The following is a 27940-nucleotide window of genomic DNA, read 5'->3' as shown; positions in this document are numbered from 1 at the left end:
ATTTTGAGATAGTTACCACAACTGGTATTTATCTTTAATAGATTGCAAATTAAATTAACATGATGATATAATTACCCAGTAAAAGTGGAACATAAGTGTAAAGTCAACAAGATGACACTTCAGTACTCCATTGAATGACTCTGATCATTTTGGAATATATTAGAGTATATTACATGTCATCATGATCATTATGAATCACTCAGAAATTTTCCATTATTCCAGTGCTATACTTTGCACTGTCATATTTGGATGCGGGGGGTGGGGATTAGATATTTGAGGGGGCTGGTATTAAGTCTGATTTACTTGATTCATCTTTTGCCCTCTTTCCTAAAAAACACATATGCTTTTATTAACATACACCATGGGGGCAAATGTAATGGGAATAGATTGAAATATTAATATTTACCTTCCAATTTCCCTTTTTCCCCTTCTCTTTCCTTTCTTCCCTATTCCCCTTTCATTTTTTCCTGCTTCCCTTTTCTCTTCTTCTTTCCTTTTTTGTTCATTGTCCTTCATTTCATTTCTTTTCTTCTCATTTTCTCTTCCTCTATTAATTCTGTTATTCTTTACTTTGATATTCTCTTCTCTGTCTTTGAACTTTCCCCTTCTCTTATCTCTTCTTCAATCTTTGCTTAGTTTCTCTATTAATTCAGTCAAATGACTAAATATCGTGAAAGATTATATTCTGTGATGGCTTTATCGATTACCTTTCATTCCATCTCATTTTTGTCTCGCCTGCATAGCAGAGCGAGACTATAGGCGCCGCTTTTCTGACGGCGGCGACGGCGGCGGCGTCAACATCAAATCTTAACCTAAGGTTAAGTTTTTGAAATGACATCATAACTTAGAAAGTATATGGACCTAGTTCGTGAAACTTGGACATAAGCTTAATCAAGTATTACTGAACATCCTGCCTGAGTTTCAGGTCACATAACCAAGGTCAAAGGTCATTTAGGGTCAATGAACTTAGACCATGTTGGGAAAATTATTTTCAAAATCTTAACCGAAGGTTAAGTTTTTGAAATGACATCATAACTTAGAAAATTTATGGATCTAGTCCATGAAACTTGGACATTAGGTTAATCAAGTATTAGTGAACATCCTGCCTGAGTTTCAGGTCACATGACCAAGGTCAAAGGTCATTTAGGGTCAATGAACTTTGGCCAAGTTGGGGGTATTTGTTGAATTACCATCATAACTTTGAAAATTTATGGATTTAGTTCATGAAACTTAGACATTAGGTTAATCAAGTACCACTGAATATCCTGTGCGAGTTTCAGGTCACATGACCTGATGACCATGGTCAATGGTCATTTAAGGTAAATGAACTTTGGCCGTGTTGGGGGTATATGTTAAATTACCATCCTAATTCTGAAAGTTTATGGATCTAGTTCATAAAACTTGGACATAAGAGTAATCAAGCATCACTGAACATCCCCTCTGAGTTTCAGGTCACAAAACCAAGTCAAAGGTCAGTTAAGGTCAATAAACTTAGGCCATGTTGGGGTAATTGTTGAAGTGCCATCATAACTTTGAAAGTTTATGGATAGAGTGAATGAAATGTGGACATGGGTGTAGTTGACAGTCTTAAGTCTCTGTTCAAATGTCATTTATGGTCAATGAACGTGGTATTATGTCATTATATGAATGATGTTTTTGTTAATGATTATTTTATAGTAGTTTTCAAAGTTAGCACTGCTGCTATATTAAATTGCGTAATGCAGGCGAGACTGCCAGAGGCGTTCCACTTGTTTCCATATATAAGATTGAAAAGGAGGAGATTAGAATGATCTTGAATGAATATTATCACACACTGATGGTTTTACAAACTACTTTTTGAATATGAGCTCATATCACCCAAAGTAATGGTGTTCCTTATAATACTTCAGACATATTTGCTAGACGGCAGGCGTATGGCTAGTAAAAAACAGCCGTTTTAACATTTTTGTACTAGCTACATATACGTGGTTTTAATACAAATGAATAAAATGGCTGCTTTCAACTCGCCGTACGGCCGCCATAGAGCAAATGTGACTGAGGTATTAAGATCATAATAATCCCCTCCCCGAAAACTCAAAATTAAATTCACGTGTTAGGTTAGGAAAAAAAAAAGAAAAGCAATGATATAAAGTAAAATCGCATTGATTGAATATGAATATATTACTATCTACTAGACGTTAATTTGAAAATTTGTCAAATGCAAGCATAAAGGTCTAATCAGGTCATAAAAATTATGTCATTGAAATGCACAACTTAGCAAGTATTAACAAATCACAAACTAATGCTTAGCATAGACATCTATACAGGATACCAGAAAAACGTTATCAATTTCCATGGCAACATAAAAAACAAGGTCAAAGCAACTTCCCTTCACACTTGATGAAATTTCCTGAATGAGAGTGGTTTTACGTTCACCTCCTACAGTCAAAACTAAAGACAACAAAATACGAGACAGCCTCGAGCCATTGCCTGTTTGCTATTTGTTATGACGTAATATTGACGTCAAATGGAAAATGCCAGGAATCACTCATAATTGCATTTTTTCAAATGACGACATTGTGAATTTGAGCATAGCCTGTTTGCAAGGTGATTTTTGTGGATTTCTCTTCTCCAATATTCTCTTTACAATTTGTTTTACTTTTACTTCAACCTCGTTTTGACAAAAAATCGAAAGTTAAACATATGTCAATTAATATATCTCTGTTTAAAAGATGGAAAAATGTCTTGATTTATGTTAGAACTTATGCTGAACTTATTAGACCAGCTCAGTTTGAGATAGAAAAAGGATAATCAATATTTCATTCAAATTTAATCTGTCCCAATTGATTGAAATTCAAGCTAAAAGTAATTCACCAGGGCCGTTTAAAAATATTATTTGTGGCAAAATTTACATAAATTATGCAGTCAGAATGACGACGCTATTCTCTTAGATAATAATAAATATTCTTTTAGTAAGAAGTAAATGAAATGAATATATCCTCTTTTTACTTCTGAATCTGTCATTCTGAGCTAAACTTGAAAACAGGGCTGATTTTCTAGACTATCAATTACTTTCTCGCATCAGTGAAAAGGACAGTAGCTTGGGTGTGGCATAGAGCGCTGTCATATCCATGCAAAGTGCTGCACGTACACACACACACACACACACACAGCATTGAGCTTGGGGAATGGGTGTTGTTTGTACGCAGACCTTTGAAAAAGCTCATAAGCTGGAGAACAGTTAGCAGTGAAGGAGTACCGCCCATTTTTCTCTCTCTCCGTTTTGGTTTCACCGCCACAGAAAAAGGAATACTTTGGGCTTAAAATCTTTGCTTCGTTTGAGCAGGATTTGTTATTTGAGGATAAGCAATTGCTTTGGGAAAAGGTGGGATTGAGTTTGGTGAGTTTTCTTTTGATTAACACTTTCAATAACTTCCATGTTTACTGAAAGGCATATATTCTCTTTCTCTTTATATGTTTTTTCAGGTGAGTCTTAGACTTAGTGCCTTTTTGCAGTCCTACTTACTACATTTACCTGGAAAGGATATCAGTGCAGTATACATAAACAAGGAATTTGCTCTCGACTTAGCCTACATGTACATGCTTTTCAACTTGGTTAATAGCATTCTAGTAAAATAATATCGATTATAGTGATACCATGAAAAATATATTGATGACCTTCCAGTGATCTGATCCATCTTCGTGTGAAATATGAGCCATAAATTGCCACTTTACTTTAAGTATCACTATCAGGTAAATGTCTATCTCAGTATCTGCAGAGCTCTGGCTAGGTCATAAATCTTATGGTATGCAATATGATATCATGGAACTGCTCGTGAAGTGGGTGAAGCTACACTGTCCTCCATGGTGATACTATTTTCATCATCTCTTGCTGGGTGTGTTGTCAAGAGATTCCCTGATCAGTTCCATTGTTTGGGGTGTGGTAGTACCGAGTGAGGCTCGTAGAACCTTTAACATTGCAATGCCGAGGCCAGGTGTTTAGCGAGGAGACTTGTACTACTACTATGAGGACATGAAATAGGCCCACACGAAAGACAATATTTTAACTATTGCATACCATCTTGTCATGTATACATTCATTGAAGGTCATGTTTATACATATATCTTGCAAAAACAATCTCACTTAGATCTGAAAGGTCACCACACATATATGCCACATTTTATCTATAATACTCGGCCGGCTGTGGCCGGAGCATTTTATTATGAAAATGTTGAATGTTTGTATAATTCATTTTAAGCATTTTACCCATGGATACATTCCTATAATTTAAACATTGTTTTTTTTATCTTTCAATATTTATTGAATAAATCACCATTAACAGATACAAAATTACAAATGAAGAAAAAAAAATTATATACACAAATCAATCCCCACTTCTGTTTGGTTCATCATGAACATACATTATAAAGGGCCTGATATAGGCCTATATTTTACTCAATTTTTCCGACGAATGTATATTAGATTAAAAAGATTGATAATTATTAGAAATTGCAAAACATGATATTTATTGCATTATATTCAAACATAATCTTTCACCCTCAATCATGCAGTAAAGCAATATTTATTCAGAGATAATCAATTAATTATAAGAAGTGATAAAACATGATATTGATTAGATTCCTTGAACATGATACATCCTTTACTATCATATGAATGAATTAAATAGAATCAATTCATACCCCTGCAGAGAACTTTAAAAGCTTTATTGTTAATTGTAAATAGAAAAACTATTGTTCGAATTATAAAAATATAATCCCCTTTTATTCATCACCTTGTAATCTTCCCGGAATTGGCCTCGATGCAAGAAAGATAGATTTCGCTTAGGAACGGAAACTAACGAGCCATGCAAAATTGCATTTCTAGTAGTACTTTCACTCAGGAGTGTCTCAGCTGCAGGCCATTATTGCTAGGCAATAATGGCAAGGTAATAATTGCAATGCCAAACAGCAAGGTTTCATTATCCTTCTGTTCAGACTGTTGTCGGAGGCTAGGAGCACTAATTGTGGCTTGGAGAGTAGTCTCTCCCCTCCATTTCCTTGCGAGGTGAAAGGATATAAATAACCATGATGTAAAACTGTTTTTGTGATTCTTGAGTGCAAGAACATGACCTTAATCTAACAGGGGCCTGGGCATACCAATACCAATTAGTCTAGGGGGTGTCAGGGGCGACTTTGTTCAGATGTGAATGTTGGGCATTGAATAGACCTAAGTTAGATGTAATGAATGTAGCTGCTCCTCCGATGATATTAAAATGTAGCGAACGAGTATGATGTGCCCCCAAGGTGATCGTCATTTTAGCATCAGGTTGTTATTGTCGAGGTAAAATGGTATTGGCTAATTGACTTCCACTTCTGTTTCCTTTTATTCACTTCATATCCAGTATTGCGTGCTCAGGTTATGGGGGGGGGGGTAGTTTGACATGCAAACCCTTCACTTGAGGAAAGTGGTCTGAATAGATTCAGCCTATTTTAAGGTCACTCTTATTGATTTGTGACACATATGATCTCATCCAGACGTTGAGATAGCAAGGTTTATTGTAATATAAGTTTTTGTTAAAATAAATCATAGAAGATCACAATATTTACAAAGGATTTACAATATTAAGTCATAAAATCATTGAACATACAAGAAATAAACAGATTTAAAATAAACAAGATACAGCTTTCAAGGGTGAGACTCAGAGAGGTCTTCTTTCATTTAGTCTAATACCATTCCGTCTAATATGCAGTTGGTCCAATGGCCATTTAGTCTATATACCATTTGGTGTAATTGGAGTAAAAATTGTGCAAAATGAATGAAAATGAAATGGATATTAAACCAACTGGTTGTGAGATGAAATGGTGATTAGATGAAGTGATGATAGGACCAAATGGTTATTAGACAAAATGTTGGTGGACGAGTTGGCAGTAGACGAATTGGCAATTTACCAGTAATGTGTGGTTTTTTTTGGGGGGGCAATGTGGTGCCATGTTGAGCATTGACATCCATCCAAGAGTTCACAGAAAGATAATTTTATTTTCCATTATTTCAAAATTTTCTCGATTTTTTTTTTTTTTTAGTGTTTAGCACCATTAGGGTTGTAAAGCTCTTAAACAAAACATTGACAGCCAACATAAACTGTAAGAAAAAAAGCAGAAATTGGGTGAAAAAAAAAAATCATTTGAATAAAGTGCTTATTTGCAAACTACTATAACACTTTTTAAAAAGACACTTGGGTGCAAAATAGCAAATGTTTGTATTTGATTTTCTTAGTTTGAATTTCCAACTTTTATTTTCAGCCTATGATACATTACATTTAAAAAAAGTAATATTCTCTTGAATTTATTATGGTTTCTGACTTCTGTGCTTGTTTCTTTTTGTAGGTGTACTTAAATTTTGTTTTTTCACATCTAGATAACATGTCTGTTCCTTTGGCAACAGGCCTTTATACTGCAGTCCAACTCAAACAAAACAAATATTTCTCTTTTCTAAAGATATGTTTGTGAAATCAAATGCTGCTACAGTTGAAAAACAAGTTATTTACCTCTAAGCTGCTGCTGTTCATATTTTCCACTCGTTTCCATTGGTTTTACAACCCACATAAAATCCACCCACACAAGGCCACCCACTCAAATATTTTCTTTCACCCAAAGTCAAAGAGAAAGAGAGTGGGTGAGAGAGAGTCCAACATCTACCACTATACACACCCATGTGTACCCCCAACACCACTACCAGTACCACAGCTACCACTACACATGCCTATACTGTTACCCCGCCACTACTACCAGTACCACAGCTACCACTACACATGCCAATACTGTTACCCCGACCACTACTACCAGTACCACTACACATGCCAATACTGTTACCCCCACCAGTACCACAGCTACCACTACACATGCCAATACTGTTACCCCAACCACTACTACCAGTACCACAGCTACCACTACACATGCCAATACTGTTACCCCCACCAGTACCACAGCTACCACTACACATGCCTATACTGTTACCCCGCCACTACTACCAGTACCACAGCTACCACTACACATGCCAATACTGTTACCCCGACCACTACTACCAGTACCACTACACATGCCAATACTGTTACCCCCACCAGTACCACAGCTACCACTACACATGCCAATACTGTTACCCCAACCACTACTACCAGTACCACAGCTACCACTACACATGCCAATACTGTTACCCCCACCAGTACCACAGCTACCACTACACATGCCAATACTGTTACCCCTGGCCACCACTACCAGTACCACAGCTACCACTACACATGCCAATACTGTTACCCCAACCACTACTACCAGTACCACTACACATGCCAATACTGTTACCCCAACCAGTACCACAGCTACCACTACACATGCCAATACTGTTACCCCCACCACTACCAGTACCACAGCGGCCACTACACATGTATGTCAATACTGTTACTTCATCACTACTACCAGTACCACAGCTACCACTACACATGCCAATACTGTTACCCCACCACTACTACCAGTACCACAGCTACCAGTGCCACTACACATGCCAATACTGTTACCCCACCACTACTACCAGTACCACATCTACTACACACACCCATCGGAAACTCCAACTCCCACCACCACTTCTTGTCCGACATCTACCACTACTTGTATACATATTGGTACCACCTTTACCACTTCATACCTACATGTACATAAGTACCCCCCCACCATCATTACTACTTTTGCTACCACTGTGAACCTTGTTGTTTCTCCAAGCGCCAAACTACACTGCAACAAAATCCACCTTTACTGCCCACCAACACTACTAATGCAATGTCTACCTCTTCACATCGGTACCGCCATCGTACCACCAGTTAACCACCCCTCCTACTTTCACCACCTCCATATTTCCTTTAGCCTAGGAAACTGCTAGTGGTTTTCCAAACACCTACAGGTTTCGCTGCAACGTACATCCACCAAAACTACCCACCAACACTGCCTGGTGAAATGTCTACCACTGCACATCGGTACCATCACTTTCTGTACTTCCAGTCCCTCACTACCACTATTAAGAAACTGCTAGAGTGGTTTCTCTAAACAACTATCTACAATGTCACAGCCACCAATACCACCCCAACCACTCTCATGCTAACTGCCTCAGATACAATAATTTCATTCTCCTTTCATGCTTCTTCCTAGGATTTTCATTTTCATTGTATATACACTTATACAAGGCCAGGTTGAATCATATTTAGGTCATGAAGGTAGATTCACTGCTCAGTGCAGCGCAGCGCCAATGAAGTAAACTGTTGTGTTTGTGGTCATGCACTGGGATCAATGGATGCCATTCAAACTGTGCCTTCATCAGGTCCCTTGGAATACTAGTCTCTGATATCAGACCTGATTGCAATTGAGACTGAGAAACTATTGCAAGGGAGTCAAGTTTAAAATATATATTCTGTTCTTCAGTCAGACCAGTTTTCACTTGATTGAAAGTCATTGTAGGTCATTGTCCTGAATGCCCAATAAACTGGACATGATACCTCTCTCATTGTCCTTGTGACCTGTTTTATTTCCCCATTTATGCTGTGATACCATGGTAATACTGTATTTGTTCTTTGGAAAAGTAGCCTTGTCCTAAAATATTGAACTTTAAAGGGGATGTTCACCCTGACAAATAGTTTGATGTAAAAATAGCGGAAAAATTAATAAAATATGGTTAAGGTTTGAGGAAAACCCATCAAAGGTTTAAAAGTTATTAGAATTTTGATTATTTTTTTTATGTGACATCACATGCGAGCAGTTTCACATGTATCATGAATTAAAAAAACGACTCAGTGGAATGTCATTCTTTCAAAAAATTTGAAAATGGGTTTTATTGTACCTTTAGTATATCAACAGACAAATTATTTCACACCCCCTCCTGAAAGAAGAAAGTTTTAGTCATCACGAACCATGAAGAAATGTAAATTTATGCATTTTATATTACATAGCATATATAGCAGCTGCTCGTATGACATCGCAATTCAAAAACATAAAATTCTATTAACTTTCTTACTCATTAATGGATTTTCCTCAAACCTTCACCAATAATATTTTAATGTTTTTTTTACAAAAACTTCTCGTCAGGGTAAAATTCCCCTTTAAGCTTGTCAGAGTATTACTCTATATTAAAATTACTCCCCGTTTCCATTATGAATTCACCATTTGCCCTGCAGCGCAAAGACAATACATTGAATGAAGCTCGCATAGTGAAACAAATGGTTTCATAAATCTTTTCAAGTTCTAAAATTGCATCAGTTTCGATAGATCAGGGAACTCCTACTTCCCTGGATAGATCCTTGTTGAACAGAGTTTCTTAGAGGCCGTTCTCATTACGTTTTCTAAAACTAGTTTACTGGAAACCGATTCAGGAATTACCACTTTGAAAGATCGCTTTGCTAGCGTACCCACTTGATCACACGAAAGTGGTTTTCAAAATCACTTCACGTAAAGCGCTCTTGTTGCTGTGGAAACGCTCTCAGTGGGGTGACACGTTTCGCGCGAAATTCGAAACCGCAGCATAGGCATTCTACACCTGTCGTGTGGAGTAGCGCGCTCAAAATGTGCAAAGATCGCTTCCCGAAGAACGGTTGTGTCCTCACTTACGCTAAAACTAGTTTAACGAGGCAAAGCGATCTTGAAAACTACATCGCGAGGTGGTTTTCCAAACTGGTTTGGAAGATAGCTTCCAAGACCGCTTCGACCGTTCTCACTACGCGATAAACTAGTTTCCACTAAACTAGTTTCCAGTAAACTAGTTTTAGGAACGTAGTGAGAACAGCCTCTTACTTTCGATTCCAACATACTGTGTAGTGATACATGTAGAACCAAATTGTTGAAGTCTTACTGAAGATATGTATGGTAATACACATTAAATTTGCTTTTTATTCATTTTTTTATACTATTCTTAATGCTTCCTACATATATTGTGAAATTTACAGTAATTGTTAACAGTTTGAAAGGATGTTTAAAAAAACAAAGTTTTGTTTTTATTATTCATTCTTCAATAAATTAAGCATGGTTGTTTTACTGTTAAACAAGATTAACAACTGTCAAGTAACAACATTGTAGACAATTTTACCGGTAAGCATGTTTTTCTTACTGTGTAGTCTGCAGTCCTTATAAACAGTGTGAAGGGGGTTATGTTTGTTGCATATTTATCGTTAAAATGCTTTGTACGTATGGCTTTTGCTCAAATCTATAAAATGAAATGAATGAGAGGTGGAAAAGGATTTTTTTATGATGGAATTTTGAGTTCTCAATTCTGCTTACTCACAAGACAGAGTAGATATATTTAAGGTGATGTGTTGTGATATAATATGATATATAATATAATATATTGTAATATGATATAATAATAATGATAATAATATACAGTTCTTGTATAGCACATATCAAATTATTAATAATGTCTCTATGCGCTTCCAAAGGACTTGGATATTATTACCCCAGCTGTAGCTTGGCAGCCGTAATTACTGAGATTACAGCGCACATGCATTTCAAGGAATAAATTCCTGCCAGGTACCCATTCACCTCACCTGGGTTGAGTGCAGCACAATGTGGATGAATTTCTTGCTGAAGGAAATTACGCCATAATATAATATAATATAATATACTGTAATATAATACGATATATGTACACCCTTTGGGTATATAAATCCTTGATTAGTATGTGGCTAATTTTGTATTATTAATACAAGTAACAATGCTATCAAATGAATGTATATCGGTGATATTTGATAATATATTGAATGAATTAAATTGATTATACTCTTGAAAGTCAGCTGGTAATGAGAATAAAATGTTAGATGATCTCATATGTGGGGGTACCTGTATCTATGAAGCAGATGATTGGAGATTTCATATTTCCGTTAGTTTCATATTACTTTTTTCTGCGAACACTATATTGATATAAACAACAATGGTTACGTGTAGGTTTACATATATGGATCTGTTATTCCACTCTAAAGCTAAATGAACGTAGTTGCAGTAAAACACTGATTTCGTGAGAAAGTCTGTAAAACCAAGGTAAAGTATTGATATATCATCGTGGATCTAGATCTGGTACAGTTACAGAAACTGAACTTTGTGAAATCATAATATCTAGCTAAAAAAAGATCACACTGAAGATCGCCAACACAGATAGGCACACGTGGGACAGTGTATTATTCTTGCTGGAATAAAGACCCGACGGAAGTGACCGAATCCGCGCTTATTTTGCTTATTTCTCAGCAATTACACAATTTCTTTCTTCCAGAATTCTTTGGCACATATTTTTTATTCATACAAACAGACACTTTGGTGATCATTATATTAAATTCTGTAAAAAGTCATTTTGAGATCGTTCCCACAACTGGCATATCTTTAACTAGATCCAATTCTCCCCGACAAAGTCCATTTGTATTCCCATTGTACCGCTGCTCCTTTTACCACAACTCATTGAACGGTTATTGATTGGAAGTAGATGGCGGCAAAGAGAGGGTCAAAGGTCATTGTCTTTGAAAGACAATTCGCACCAAGAAGTTCAGCTAACGACGCCATTGACGTCACTACATAACAAGTATTGATTATGCGACGATCTTTTCATCATTTTATGTGAATGAAATTAGGTGATACTGCCAGCCTTGAATATATAATGTGGACACCACGTGGCATTAATACATTTGCTATCTACACATTGTTATAGTGTCTCATTATCCTGTTCAGTTTGCAAACATTTCAATTCGTAAATACAACTTCTCGGGTGAATGTATATGAGACACAAGGCGTAGTCAGACCGCCTTGAAGTTCAAGAATACAATATGCATTTTATAAAATACATAACAAATGGGGCAGCTGCTCGTATATGATGTCACTAATCCAAAAAAAAATCTAAAAATTCTAATAGCTTTTTATAAATCGTTGATGCATTTTCTGCAAACTTTCATCCATATTGTTATTATTTTTCTTGCTATTTTTAGAATAAGCTTTTCATCAGGGTAAACTTCCCCTTTAATTTTGTGATACAGGCTTTTAAAGTTTATTTTTCATCATAGAGCTGAAACTTCAAGAGTCCTAGGCTCTTTCAATGATTCTCTCTTGAAATGTATTTTCTTCTTTATTTTTAACCAACAGGAATCATCTGTTTCATCTAGTTTATCAATAATCACTTCAGAATGGCTTTAGAAGGCTGCGCCAGGATCGTTAAGATCCTTATGTTTATCTTCAACTTTATCTTCTTTGTAAGTATTTTATTCTAATATGAACCAGAATACACTTTATCAACTCTTTCCTATGTTTCATTTTCAAAAATATACCAAAAAACAAACATAATCATTTTATCAACTCTTTCTACCCCAGCAAAATTTTGAATATAAAAAGGAAAAAAGCACTTAAAATCATAATGAAATACAAAAAAATGTGGGTGTAACATTATCGACCCTCTTGCCAAGCATGTCAACAGTGTTGTGCATATAACTCGATTGAAAAAAAAATAGTGAAACTTATTTTGCATTTGATTTTGATGAAATTTTTGACGTTATGCTTGCTTCGTTTGTCTCTTGATTCAAATCAACTTTCCTGGGCTTGACTTGACCTCGAAGGTCAGTTTAGCAAAACCCTGGAGCAAAACTCTTCTGAATGCAAACAGCAAGAATTCATTTTGACTGGTGTATTTGCTGGCCTGGTGAATATTATTATACAGAATGAAATGGGAAGAAATTGGCCCCTGAATTTGTACATTCTGTACCTGCCTGTATTCTTGTTGGTTGGGTGGACTTTTCTATTATCCATCATATACAGAGATTACTCACTACAGTGTGCTAAATGCTTATTCAAATCATCAACATACACCTGTTAGATAATTTATTGTCAAGTGGTTTTGGCTTCTTGGGCAGCAGCTAATTGAGAAACTAGACTTATCAGGGTAGTATATTTCTGATTGTGCAGTAGTGTTTTTTATGGTTCCAATGTTTGTAACCATGTATCTGACATGTATATATCAATTCATTTATTTATTTAATATTTTCATAAAAAACAAACATATATAAAGACATAATAACATAGACAATATATAATAGTAATAATTATGACATTAATAGTAAGCAAAACGATACAAAGAAAAACAAGAATGAAAAATTACTTTACTCGGATAGAAATGAAAGTATAAGGAGTGGCAGAAAGGCTGAGCCTTATATAAAAGCCAAGCTCCAAACATGATTATAAACCAAAGTATACATAACCGATTTAAACAAAAGATAAAATTTAAAGGTACGTGCATACATGCAATCATCATATATAAAAGAAGATTTATTCTTAAACATGATATTCACTATATATCTAGTGAAGTAGGTTTCACGGTACACCATGTATCTTTCTTGGGCAAGTGTTGGTCCTGAAAGGGACCACCCAATCTCAACGTTTCGACAAGTGTGTTCTTGTGGTCTCCTGAACACGCTTGTCGAAACGTCGAGATTAGGTAGTCCTTTTCAGGACCAACACTTGCCCAAGAAAGATACATGGTGTACCGTGAAACCTACTACACTATTCTTCTTCGCCATGGAAACCTTCAGAAGTTACACTATATATCTCTGAAGTAATACTTGCAATATTATACACAATACCACAATATTTTATAGGTGTAATTATTGAAAACATATTGGTCAGTATCATATTTGAAGCAGAACTTGAGAGTCACAGGTACACAGAACACTCCCTTTACGACCTGACAGGAATTTTTTCCCCGTACATGTACTAGATACAAAAAATTAATTTATCCAATATATTTGCACAAACCACTAGCATTGAACACATATTGATATTTGGTTAGTCAAGCTACCTGTAGGTTATTAAAACGCACCATGCAAATCATTATTGATTCTCTACATTATAGGCACTTTCATGAATCGGTGTAGTTTTCCTCTGAAAGCACTCGTTCTTTACAGGGGGGGGGGGGCAATTGTTATACACTGTTCTGCAAACACCTATTCCAGTTCCAAGTGGTGCTTAACTAGAAAGCTTTTAAAAGGTTATGAATTCAACCTTTAACAGTTATTCTTTCTCTTTCATCCCCTACTTCTTTCTCCTCTCAGTGTTCTGGGTCTCGTAACACAAAGGTTAGCGATTGATCGTACGCTTGATTTTCTACGATTGATTCCATTGGCTACAATGCACAAGCAATTGTATAAATCAAGCATACGATCATCGCTAACCTTTGTGTTACGGGACCAAGGTTTCAAAGAATATTTTACCGTTTCCAAACTACTTAGTTTTTAGGGCAAGGTTCAAGTTTCAAGTTTCATTTATTTCTCCTCAAGAGATCAAGATAAAAATACATAAAAAATAGACAATGTAAATACAATGAACATCAAATTTAAAGAAAGTGAGGAAGGTAATGACCAAAAAGGAAGAAACCTTGTGTGAGGCCAACCCATAACAAAAATTGTACTTAAAGTTAAAGAAATATTAAAAACATCATATAATTACAAATTCAATGAGAAAAAAAAAAAAAAAAAAAAAACATAACAAACAAACACCTAACTAAACCTTAACCAAATGAGAATGGGGGGGGGGGGAGAACCAAAAATAAATCTAAGACTTAGACAATAAAAATGTTTTGTATTTCAAAAGGTCATATTCAATGATTGATTTTACCTTTGTTCTCTCAAGATTTAAGATTAATGTTGTGATTTAGTTTTGATGACGTCTGTGGGGATAAGGATTAGGGATATGGCTTGAGGTCAAGTTAATTTGCCATTTACACTAATAAAATGATTTCACGACAAAATCTATAAAATTCAATTTAATTGTCATCTTATCATTGTAGATCAAGATCTGGTACTTTTACAACCTAACATTGTGAAATTGTGATATCATAATCATTATCTTGAATTTTTTCTTTAATCTATAAAAAAAATATATCAAAGGACATTAATTTTTTGGAGATGAATCTCTTAAAAAACTCTGAAAAACAATTATATTTCTTTGTAAAGAAGGTAATAATAGTATAAAAAATTAAAATTGATAGATTTGCCAAAAAAGATAACTTGAAATCTAAGCAGAAGTGATCATGCTGAAGATTACCAACAAAGATGGCGCATATGTGGGACACGTACAGTGTTGTTTAGAAGTTTAGAAAAGATCAGACACCTTGCAGGAAATACATGTACAGTGGTGCTAAATAGTTTGTGAACCGCTCCAGAAAATAAAAGTGTTCAAGTGTCTGCCATGTCATAGATACCTGTATTTAATTGTGAAGTCAGGTGATAAAATATTACATTCAATAAAGTTTGTTTCACTGGGTTTGCCCGACATTGTAGCATTGTTGTCTACATTCGGCACTCGGCATGAAGGAGTGCATTTTGTGGTGGGGTTAACTAAATTTCAAGCACCACTGTATATTTTTCTAAATTCTTGGCAATCACAACTTCTAGAATTGTTTGCCACTATTTTGTAGTCATGTAGACAGACCTACTTTTTTCAATACACTGGCGTTGTCATTGTCATGTTATTTGATTCTGCTCTTACTCATTTCATCATTGCTGCCACATCTGGCATGCTTTAAAGATCTAATTAGACCATTAGTCAATATGAGGGTCATAATATCAAGGGCAGGACAGTGATGACATAATAAAAGTACATTGGATACACTCTAAGATAAGAGCCAGGATCTGGGTCCGGTTTCATGAAGACTTGTTCGAACAACAAATGCACAATTTCTCTAACAAATTTACCATCAGCTAATCAGATTGAAGGATTTCAGTAGCTTTTAACTATTATGGGAAATTTGTTATCATAACTAGTTTTATGAAACAGACCCCTGGAAGCAGAGAGGTCCTAAACAAGCCATTTGATTTCCTAGTCAGCAGGTGGTAAGAGGTCCAGTATTAATGCCACTCTTGTAGGACTTCCTTGGCATTGGATTAATGCGAATTAAAGGACAAGTCCACCCCAACAAAAAGTTGATTGGAATAAAAAGAGAAAAATACAACAAGTATAACACTGAAAATTTCATCAAAATCGGATGTAAAATAAGAAAGTTATGACATTTTAAAATTTTGCTTAATTTCACAAAATAGTTATATGCACATCCTGTTCGGTATGCAAATGAGGGAACTGATGACATCACTCACTCACTATTTCTTTTGTATTTTATTATATGAAATATGAAATATTTTGATTTTCTCATCATTGTCATGTGAAATGAAGTTCCATTCCTCCCTGAACATGTGGAATTCCATTATTTTAACATTTTGTGCTTCAGGCAAGGAGGTCCTAATCGTCAAATTCGCAAAAATTGAAATATTGTATAATTCAAACAATAAAAAACAAAAGAAATAGTGAGTGAGTGACATCATCGACTCTCTCATTTGGATGAAACTGGCTCGTTCATATAACTATTTTGTTAAAAATAAGCGAAACTTTGAAATGTCATAACTTTCTTATTTTACATCCGATTTTGATGAAATTTTCAGCATTGTGCTTGTCTGATTTTTCTCTATTGATTCAAATCAACATTTTTCTGAGGTGGACTTGACCTTTAAGCTTGATCACTAATTGCCCTGCCATTGCTAATGATCATTCACATTTCCCCTACGGCGGCCGTATCGCAAGTTGAAAACAGCCCTTTTACCCTTTTTTGTACCAGCTACCTATAGGTGGTTTGAATAATAATAAATAAAACGGCTGTTTTTGTGCGGTTGCTGTAAGGGTAATGTGACTGCAACATTAGATCTTAAAGGTGACATCAAAATTGTGTCATATTCTTAAATATAATATAAACAAACAAATTTATCAACAAGGAAAAAGAAATAATGAATAAGCCAGTTCAGAAATCGTGTTTATGTATAAAAAAGGTAATTTATGCACTCAGGTTATGTCAAAACTCTTATTGCATTCCACAAAGGGAAAAACAAAAATAGATAAAGAGGTAGAAGAAGATAAATCAATGGTAAACTATTCAGGTTTGTTCAAGAGGTGGCGCTGTTCATGTTTTCAACACAGAGCTGTTGATTACATGTAGGCCTACATGATTTACAAGACAGGCCAATACTGTGTGGCTTCTTCTTCCACGGCCTGCCTGCGCTGTGTAGTATGGTTCTGTTTTGATAATTGGTAGTTCTTCTCTGCATTTATCCAATTTTCCTAGTTACCCACCATCAATCCAATAATTCAATAATGCATGGCAACTATTTTAAAGCAAATATGAGCCAACAGCTTTGTATGGTACCACATCCAGTCCTTAACTATTCAAATCTGGCCAGGTTTCTAACCCACAATGCAACATTCTGAGTAGTGAATTCTTATAATTAAGGCCCTCTTGAATAATAACATGCTAATCCAATACTCTATGAAATAAATCAAAATAATTCTAAAATTAACAATTAAATTATAAATTATATTATATATTGATTATAAATTATAAATCCAAATAATTACCAACTAGTTAATAAATAATTACTTTTCCTCTCAAAACTATTTAGTTTCTCTGTACAAAGACAATACCAGAAATAAGCTTTTCACTGTGTTATTGATAGATTGTCAATAATAGTCTAGATTGTACAATGCCTATTTAGCTTGTACGCGAGCAAATGGGAGGCTGAATGTCAAACATTCGTACCGTTGCACACAAAGACGTACCATCCAAAATGTACCGTTGCACGGCTTAAGGAGGTGACGTCACAATACAATTTAATTCATTGCGCTCAATGCGCGTATAGCCTGCTGGCTAAATGTGCAATGCTGCCAAAGGTCATGTGCGCTTGTGGGATTTTGCTTTCAATATTTTTGCTCCCTTTTCATAGATCACTGCAGGGAATAACTCTTTTTTTCATATTTTCGCTAGATTCCGAGGCGTTGTACAACACAAATAGCGAATATTCATATTCATGCAATGGTGCGAGATTTCGCATTTGGTGAAAGAAAGAAATGCTCTATTCAATTCTGCTAGCGCCTCGTTGAATAGAGCATCCTTTTTTCACCTCATGCAAAATCTCGCACCATTGCACTCATGTCTATTCGCTATTTGTATAGTTTTGATTATCAAAAGGTTTATTTTAAGACTAGCTATTCATAACTCACATCCAATAAAAACCACTCACAGTGTCGGTTAGTTCGCTGCCCCTTTAAAAACATGTACCACTTGCTCATCGGAGAAGGTACTGTCTTCACAAGACAAATAGATATTCTTTTTTGGTTGAAGTTGTAGAAACATATATGACTTTATATAACACTTGTTCATTGGTGAGCCACTTTCTTCATTTAGACCATTTTTTATCTAAGATGCAGAATCAAATGAAATAGATACGATACATTTTTTCAGCCTCCTTAACTCAACAGTTCTTTTCTCTTCATCCAGGTCGCTGGTATCGTTGTGCTCGCTGTCGGTATCTACGTCAACGTCGTCGACGGAGACTTCGCTCAGATCCTCCCCAGCTTACCGTACCTCAGCGCAGGCAATCTCCTGATCGCATGCGGTGTCATCGTCCTCGTCGTTGGGTTCCTCGGATGCTGCGGTGCCATCAAGGAAAGCCCATGCATGCTTCTCATCGTAAGTTAACCCGTTGAGTACTTCAGTTTGTAATTTCCATAGGCTTTGTATAAGGATCACCCAGTTCCTGGAGGCAATGGCTTAACCCATTGCCAAACTACCGATTTCTGCAATGCCCATAAGCTTTGTATTTTTCCTGTTCACTTTGTATGTGTCAGACTGTCTTCGGACTGTTATTACAATGTCTTAATTCATATATAATAAACCGAATTGAATTCTGAATCAGGGACAAGTAGGTTCTAAAGCTAAAGGGTTTATTTGACGTCTGAAATCTGTACTTCCTGTTGGCTTTGTTCAGGGATCACTCGATTCCAGTAGGCAATGGGTTAATCAATTGACTGCTGAGTCCTGTAATTCCCATGGGCTTTGTATGGGGATCACCTGGTTCCAGTAGGTGATGGGTTAACCTGTTGTCTACTGAGTTCTGTAATTCCCATAGGCTTTGTACAGGGACCACTTCGCTCCTGTAGGCAGAGGGTTATTACCCGTTGACTTCTGATTCTGGAATTTTCATAGGCGTTGTTTAGGGATCTCTGGCTCTAGTCAGAGATGGTTTTTCTGTTTGTGACTCTCACAGACATTGTTTTGGGTTCACCTTTTTAAAAAATTGAACAGTTAACCTGTTGACTACTAAAGTTCATGATTCTAAAAGTTTGAAAAGGAAACAGGTCGAATCCAATAGCATATGAAAAATCTTTTTTCAATCAATTTTTGGCTGGACCACCCCCCCCCCCCCTTCCTCAGAAATGCACTAAAATTTCTCCACAAGCCATGAGTGAAATGCCAAATTATCTCTCACATAGAACTTTGAAGTTGAAGGTGGAAATTCTGGTACTATTCAATGAATTTCAGATCAAATATCAATATTTTGGTTTTACCTGGGGGTTCAACCCTGTCTAAGGATAACGTAAAAGAAGTGACCACTGGAGACAGATGGCCTTTCCAGACAAGGTCTATAATGGGAGACAATTTTGGGCTGTTAACAAAAGTTTTTCCCCATAGACAGGTTTTCCTGTTGTTATGTTCCTTGCCTTCATTTTCAATTCTTCTTTTTTTCTCCATCTTTGCTTTTCAGTTCTTCTTCTTGCTCCTACTCATCCTCATCCTGGAAATCGCTGCTGGTGCCCTTGCCTTCACATACAGGAACAGGGTTGAAGAGTTTGTCATCAAGGATCTTACCGCTGGACTCTCACAGTACAACAAGTCTCAGTCACTTACCAAGGCATGGGATATCCTTCAGTCAGATGTAAGTATAAATTGGTGTATAGTAAGGTGTAATTTAGGTGTTAGTGTCCTGATGACCTTACCACTGGACTCTCACAGTACAACGAGTCACGGTCACTTCCCAAGGCATGGGATATCCTTTAGTCAGATGTAAGTATAAATTGGTGTATAGTAAGGTGTAATTTAGGTGTTAGTGTCCTGATGATCTTACCACTGGACTCTCACAGTCCAACAAGTCTTGGTCACTTACCAAGGCATGGGATATCTTTCAGTCAGATGTGAATAAAATTAGTGTAAACTTGTAAAGTGTGGTGTAGTGTCTCAATCTTACTGCTGGTGTCTCACAATGCAGCAAGTCTCAGTCACATACCAGGGCATGAGATATGCATCAATCAGATTAAAGTATGTGTAAGTAAGGTGTAAGATAAGGGTTAGTGTTTAGATGATTTTCATGCTGGATTCTCACAACACAAGTCTCAATCATAAAACAAGCCATGGGGTATTCTTCAATCAGATGTGAGTAGAACTTGGTGTAGAGTAAAGTGTATGAAAGGTGGAAGTGTCTCAATCGTAAATAGCATGGGATATCCTACAATCTGGTGTAAATAAAAGATTGGTGTTCAGTATGGTTTAAGTAAGGGGTAAGTGTCATGGTGATCTTATCATGGTTTGTATAGAGTCTCAATTATCTAGGCAAGGCATGGGCCATTCAATAATCTTATGTGAGAAAAAGATTGCGGTTAAAGTATTTTTAGATGTAAATGTCTCAATGATCTTACCAAGGCATGGGTTATTTAAATCTCTAATTCCCGTAGGCTCTGTACAGGGATCACCTATTTGGAGTTGACTATTGAATTCTTTAATTCCCATAGGCTTTGTACAGGGAAAGCCCTGTTCCAACAGTCAATGGGTTAACCTTCTGACTTCGGAATACCCATAGGAAGTTATACACAGCCACATTATCATATCACTAAATTTACACTCAAAAGTCATCATATTATGTAAACCTTCTATTATGTGTATTTTAAGAATCTTTTCTCATATTTTTCAGCTGAAATGTTGCGGTGTCAACGGATCCTCAGACTGGTTGACTTCCAACGCCACGCTGACAGGAAGATATCCAGACTCGTGTTGTAAGGATGGGTTCGAAGAGAACTGTGCAACAATGACTGGTGCTATGCCATGGGATGTGGTAAGTGCTCTATTCTGTGAATTAATCAATTAGGGTGATAGTAAAAACTATGCATCTTGGAGGCCATTAGTTGTTGTACAACGCCTACTTAGCTTGTTGTACACAAGCAAATGGGAGACTAAATGTCAAACATTCGTACCGTTGCACACACGACGTACCATCCAAAATGTACCGTTGCACGGCTTTAGGAGGTGACGTCACGATTTTATTCATTGCGCTCAGTAAAAATGAAGGTGCAGTACGCATATAGCCTGCTGGCTAAATGCGCCATGCTGCCCAAGGTCATGTGCGCTTGTGGGATTTTGCATTTCGCTTTCAATATTTTTGCTCCCTTTTCATAGATTACTGCAGGGAAAAACTCTTTTTTTTCTTCATGTTTTCGCTAGATTCCGAGGTGTTGTACAACACAAATAGCGAATATTCATATTCGTGCAATGGTGCGAGATTTTGCATGAGGTGAAAGAAAGAAACGCTCTATTCAACTCGGCTAACGCCTTGTTGAATAGAGCATCTTTCTTTCACCTCATGCGAAATCTTGCACTCATGCCCTTTGCTATTTGTATAATATTATAATATTGTTGTTTTACAATTTGACCAAAGACAGTCATGGGATAAGGTCTTAGTTTGCTCAATTCAATAGTAAAAACTATTCATCTTGGAGAAGGGCATAAGTTGATATTTATAAGGATGTATTTCACAGGGGAGTTAGTAAGAACTATTCATCTAAGAAAAAAACATTAGTTGAAGCTATATTCCCCCACGCAAAGAATGTTCCTGTCCCCAGTGTCTAAATAATAATGGTCAAAAATAATAATGTGATAAATGTCAGTATGATCCATTTGATTAGGGGTTGGTAAAAACTATTCTTTTAGAGGAGAGCATTAGCTGAAATTATATTCCACATGCTAAGAATGTTGTGTAACAATTTGCAAAAGATAATCATGTGATAAGTCTTAGTATGCACCAATCGATCAGGGAGTTATTTGAAACTATTTATCTCGGAGAAGGGCATTAGTTGAAATTATCTTCCACATTCTAAGAATGTTGTGAGGTACCCACTTGCATGACCTTGATTTACAAAATAAATTATCTAATATAGACATGGTAAATATGACATGTCAATTGTGACTATCTGATGCATTGCTTTTGTTTACCCCTTTTGTTGCATTTTTCTTCTATGTTTGATCATTGTAGGGTTGCCAAGGAAAACTCACGATGAAGCTCCGCGATAACATCTACATTGTTGGTGCCATTGGAATTGCATTCGGTCTTATTCAGGTAAAATACGAACCTACATGTAACTAAAATCTCCCCCCCCCCCCAATTAACAAATAGAAAAAAAAAATCCAAAGTCAAGTTTTTTCAAATTTTCAAGTCCATTCTGACCACTAATTATCATTTGGATAGAATTGGCACCAGCCTTTTTGATCAAATCATTAACATTCGCAATGATAACGACTAGTCTTTAACCATATTCCTTTGTGTAATTTTGTAATTAACTGCAAATAACTTATTTTCTAAAATGACTGTCTCAACGTGTCATTGTATTGAAGTATGATATTCATTTCACTTACTTTATTAAATTCAGTTATGTCTGACATCACAGAGCTGTGTTATGTCCTGATATATGTATATGAGATTGAAAATCCTCACTTTTTGTGACCGTTGTTGTTTGATTGTTATTTTAACTCTTTATTTAATCCAACTTTTGATTACGTCTTATTGCTCATATGTCAGTCTTGATGTTCTTGTGATAACTGATGTCATGTTGTGTATAGTCTATCTTGCAGTCTCCACTTTTCCAGTTAGTGTATATGTGTATTGTCTTTTGTGTAGTCTTCTTCAAAGTCCCCCCTTTCAGTCGGTGTAAAAATTGTGCATTGCATTTTTGTGAAGTAGTATTGCAAACCTACATTGGGTGATTTCAAGTTCAGTGTTGACCTTTTGGTGTTGGTGTTAGGTCAATTTTTACACGATTATAACACCAAAAATAACATGAAGATGGTCCTGAAAAGTCACTCACTGGTTGTTGAGATGTCAATAATGTGATCTGGATAAGTTTTCCAAAATCTGAATTAGTTTTGGAGCTAGGGGAAGCAAACCAAATTTCAACACTAACACCAACACCAAATTTCAACACTAACACCAACACCAAGGCCAACACCGGACTTGAAATCACCCATTGTATATTGGTTTTAATGATTCAGGAGTGATCACTACAGCAACTTTTTTTATAAGACACCCCCCCCCCCCCCTGACACATGTTCCTTATGTTATTTGCACGCATGCCAAATATACGCTACCAGATAGTTGAGCGTATAGTTCATATCGTTAAAGAATGCAGGTCCGAAAATTCAATAGCTGTCTAACTATCAGACTATAACAATATTGGGATCTTGTACTGTAGCTGCTCAATGATTGCTTCAAGTTAGGCCTTGTGTAAAGGCACACTGATTGATTAACATGCACATTAGGGTCTGAGTGTGCACTGTGCTGACTATCTTTTGTATCGGTGAATCATTACCGCTCCTGTTTGAAAACCAGGAACAGTGATTTTTTCAATGTCTTCACACAAACATAGTATGTTTCAAAAGATTACAAAGAAAAATTAAGCTCCCTTCTAATTATCCTTTCATAACGTTTAACAGTGCACATATTTATGTATACAAAGAAATGGCAGTAGCCAAATCAAATTGGCTAATCACGTACTTCAGTGTGTTACTGAAGAAAGATTAAGGAATTTTCTCATGTAAATATATTTTCAACCCCCTACAGATATTTGGAATGATCCTGTCTATGATACTTTATCTTGCAACAAAGGGGTAACTTCCCTGCATGCAGCGGCAGTCCAATCGACTACCTTAAACAAAACAAGTGCAAACAAAGTAATTGACTTGACAACCCTCCCCTAAGCTCTCTCCTATTTTTTGCCGATTGCCAAGCCTTCCCACCATGCCCTTTTAGTTATTCGTAGAAAATTAGAAAATGTACGAGTAGTGGAAGATTTTGCTTTAGTGACCGTATTTGGTCTTGGCCGGTTGATCGGGTTGATTGTAAAGTCAACTTGTTTCAGGTTTTATTGTGATTTATTTTCCCCTGCACCCTACACCCCTGTTTATATTTCACCCCTGCAGATATTTGGAATGGTCTTTTCGCTGCTCCTCTACATTCAGCTCAGAGGGGAATGAGTAGATTTATCTTGAGTGCTTACCATAAAATGGCAGTGCCAACCCAGCAAAAAATTAGTCTGTGTATGTGAAAAATGCCCCTCCTTAGAGAGTGATTGAAGCACCCCTGTTAGAGCGAATGCATTGAGCCAAAGGACTGTGCATGATTTGTTGTATGTCTTCCTGCATGTATAGTCTATCTGTTTAGTCTTTGATGATATTCCAGAGAGGATCTTGTGTAGAGACTAATGCACCTTGTTTGAGTTTTCTTGTTTCTTTGTTTATTGATCTGTTATCTTTTTTTTTGTTTACATTTTCCCCCATCTGCCTGAGCCAACATGTAGGGTTTACATGTTAGCATGAGGGTTAGATTATTACAAATAACAGAAATGCTGATAAGATTTTTGTTAAAGGAAGGCATGTCAGTACTATTACAGGTGCTTTTAAACAAAATCTGTAAGTTTTTCACCTATTGAGAACCATTTAGATCATGATTATTAGATTCAGAATTGTTAATACTTGTCAGCTGAAATTTTAATACATATTTTTTTTTGTAGACTAGAATTTTGGCTGTTGACAGGATTGAATGCAAACCTTATTAGTTGAAGATATTGCTTATGAATATAGTTAATTCAGTTCCATGTTAAAAACATCTGGATTAAAGAAGAAGAAGAATGAAGAGGAGGAGGAGAAGAAGAGGAAGACGACGAAGAAGAAGAAGAAGGAGAGGAGGAGGAGAAGAAGAAGAAGAAGAAGACGAAGAAGAAGAAGAAGAAGAAGGAGGAGGAGGGGAAGAAGAAGAAGAAGGGGAAGGAAGAGAAGGAGTGGTGGTAGTAGTTAGGGAAAAAACTGGAGATTAGGATGGGGAAAAAGATTTCACAGAGGAAAGTTAATCATATGTTTCATTGCCATTTTGAAACCACAGCATGATTTGTTTGCCTGCCATTAATTACTATTCATGAATTTTCGTCAAATGTTTCTTTTCTTTTTAGATTCCAGGTGCCTTCATTCATATGACCCAGTCTTCAGCATGTCTTAATTTCTTCTTTTGCAATACAGCATATTAAAAAAGAGAGATCTTTTTCATTTGAGCATGCCAATCAATATTACTGAAAGCAAATACAGTACTCTCTGCATAAGTTGAACTTCCACAACCAAAATATTCTCTTGACTCGGAAGTATTATTTCAAACCAGAATATGCAAAGCATATATTAATAAAATCTGAGTTGAATTTCATTTAAAGGACAAGTCCATCCCAACAAAAAGGTGATTTGAATGAAAAGAGAAAAATCCAAGAAGCATAAGACAGAAAATTTCATCAAAATCGAGTGTAATATAGGAAAGTTATGACATTTTTAGGGTTCACTTAATTTGACAAAACAGTTATTTGCACATCCCGGTCGGTATGCAAATGAGAGGACTGGTGACGTCACCCACTTATATGAAATATTCTAATTGTTTCCTCATCGTCCTGTGAAACAAAGTTGTATTTCTCCATGAACATGTGGAATTACCATTGTTCTAACATTTTATGTAAAATCTGTAAAAATTGAAATATTGTAGAATTCAAAGTTTTCAAACAATAAAAAACAAAAGGCATCATTGACTTTCATTTGCATGTCACTGAGTTGTGCAAATAACTGTTTTGTGAAAAATAAGCGAAACTTGAAGGTGTCATGACTTTCTTATTTTACATCCAATTTTGATGAAATTTTCAGTGGTTATGCTTGATTGATTTTTTTCCATATAAATCTAACGTTTTTCAGGGGTGGACTTGACATTTAAGCCTAACAAATTTCTGTGGTTCAAAGCGAATCTACTTACGCAGAGTTTCCTGTAAGTTGGATGGTATTTCAATATAAGTTTGAATACTTTGATCCCCAACTCCTCGAATGATTCTGACCAGAATGTTTCCGTTCCTTTCTCTTTTGTCAAACAGATCCTCGGTCTGGTGTTCTCCATGTGCCTCTACTGCTCCATAAGAGACGGAACTAAGGCATAAGATGGGGTACCGGTCTTTAGTATATTTAAATGGTTACATCAATTATGCATGATTTGTAATTAACTTAATAAATTCAGTGTCACAAAATAATGTAAGGGACAGAGGGGTTTTTGTTACAATTTTTCCATGAGTGGTTCCAATATTTTCTCAAGATATAATATTTAAGTTATTGAAAGCTGGGAGATTTTCTTTTAAATTGTGTACATGTTAATTTTGATTTTCAATGAATGTTGAACTTTGTTGCTGTGATTTTTACGATTTGAATGCGATGAATGTCATATGCCTAGCATGCTACTGCCATAAGGTGATCACGTGATCACCATGGGGTGAACATGTGATTGCCATTCGGTGATCATGTGATCGCCATGGGGATCATATGATCATCATATGGTGACCATGTGATCGTTGTCTGAAAGTCATGTCAAGGGCATACCAGTAGCATTCCATTGTATACATTCACCATTGTGACATTTCACCTGTGACGTTTCACCTTTGACCTAGTTACCTTAACTAGGATATAGTGAACTCTTGAAAAACTGCCTTTTCTAAAATGTTAACTTTATCTTCTTTCAATTTATTCTTCTACCAACAATCTATTTTTTCATACTGAATTTTTCGTCTTCCTTCTAGAAGCAAACTACTTCTTTTTTTTACCTCACATCATTGCTGGGTCGAACAAAAGGCAATATTATTTTGTAGATTTTAATTCTCGAATTGATATCGAAAACAATTTATCCTTTTTATACAAAAAAATTGTCACATTTTTTCTTACCACGATTGCAAAGTTGTTGGGCAGTCTAATTAAATGATTAAACAATGTTAACGAAACTCTGAAGAGAGATAAACAAAAGTGACACAATTAATTTGGTATTTGGCAAAAACATATTTTCATAAGAGAAGATAATTGCAGTAGGTATGCTGGAGCTAAACATTGTAAATATTTACAAATTTGTTATTTGGGGATGAATGTGAAGCTACTTCACTTTTTTTCAGAATTGTACTTAACAACCGGCTTGAAATATTCACCAATATTTCCAGTGTATGCAAAGATACTTTCTCAGAGTTTCCCCCCTTTTCTTCCTGTATTGAATAGATTCACAACGACTCACTCTACTTTTTAGCCTGAAAATGCAATGAAACGAGGCTGATATTTTAGAATACTTTCAGGGATCGGACTAAAACTTGCCTTTTGGTAGTTTCTTGTAGACGGGTTAGAGAATTAGACTCTTTCAACATTTAAAAGCTGACTACCGTACACAGATTTTTAAGAGGCTGTATTTTTTGTATAAATTTTATTGACTATGCTGAATGTATCATTGTGGTGAAGGTAGAATTTAGTCGTCTTTTATGTATAGTTGCCAATTTGAGTATCACACCATGTTTTAGTACAATGATCAGTGTAGAAAAATATAATGATGTTATTCTATACGGACTTGTTCATATATGATTGATTCATGCTAATGACGGTAATAGCGGAAAAAGTAAAACTTTTCCTGAGATATTTTTACTAGAGGTATGAAAATCATGCAATTTTTTGCGGAATGACTTCAATTTCAGTCTTTCTCCTGGGTAATTTTTACACTTTTTTCACAGCTTTTTAATTTGTAATGAATGTTTGATACGAGAGCATTGGTTTTCATGATTATGTATGTAGTGACACAGGATAGCATACAAGTTATGTAATTATGTAGAACATACTCTTTTGCATGGTGATCTTGCTAGTTTTAATATGTCTGTTTTTAGGGAGATATGGTGTTTTATGAAATTTATTTCTTCTTTCTGTATTAAAATTCATCTTGTAGAGAAAAAAAAA

General features: G+C 35.9%; 2 protein-coding genes across 5 annotated transcripts; both read left to right on the top strand.

Annotated features, from left to right (window-relative positions):
• The first annotated feature begins 2555 nt into the window (after positions 1 to 2555).
• On the top strand, positions 2556 to 27940 carry LOC129268136 (tetraspanin-4-like). 4 transcript variants are annotated; one of them, XR_010294678.1, is made up of 8 exons: positions 3010 to 3379; positions 12130 to 12236; positions 18350 to 18541; positions 19617 to 19787; positions 20817 to 20957; positions 22152 to 22235; positions 24092 to 24208; positions 26065 to 27940. XR_010294678.1 is itself a non-coding variant. In XM_054905718.2 (7 exons), exons 2-7 carry the CDS (start codon positions 12171 to 12173, stop codon positions 26125 to 26127), a joined length of 717 nt encoding a protein of 238 aa, XP_054761693.2. In that variant the 5' UTR covers positions 2556 to 3364; positions 12130 to 12170; the 3' UTR covers positions 26128 to 27940. The 4 variants fall into 4 exon arrangements, 2 of the variants coding, with proteins under 2 accessions (XP_054761693.2, XP_054761694.2); XR_008585236.2 differs by having other exon boundaries at positions 3102 to 3364; XM_054905718.2 differs by lacking the exon at positions 24092 to 24208 and having other exon boundaries at positions 2556 to 3364.
• LOC129267553 (uncharacterized) lies at positions 6736 to 7689 on the top strand. Its single transcript, XM_054905204.2, has one exon. The coding sequence runs from the start codon at positions 6736 to 6738 to the stop codon at positions 7687 to 7689; it is 954 nt and encodes a 317-aa protein (XP_054761179.2).

This window comes from Lytechinus pictus, chromosome 9 (assembly GCF_037042905.1).
Source record: "Lytechinus pictus isolate F3 Inbred chromosome 9, Lp3.0, whole genome shotgun sequence".
Taxonomy (NCBI): Eukaryota; Metazoa; Echinodermata; class Echinoidea; order Temnopleuroida; family Toxopneustidae; genus Lytechinus; species Lytechinus pictus.
This window is presented reverse-complemented; position numbering and strand designations above follow the sequence as displayed.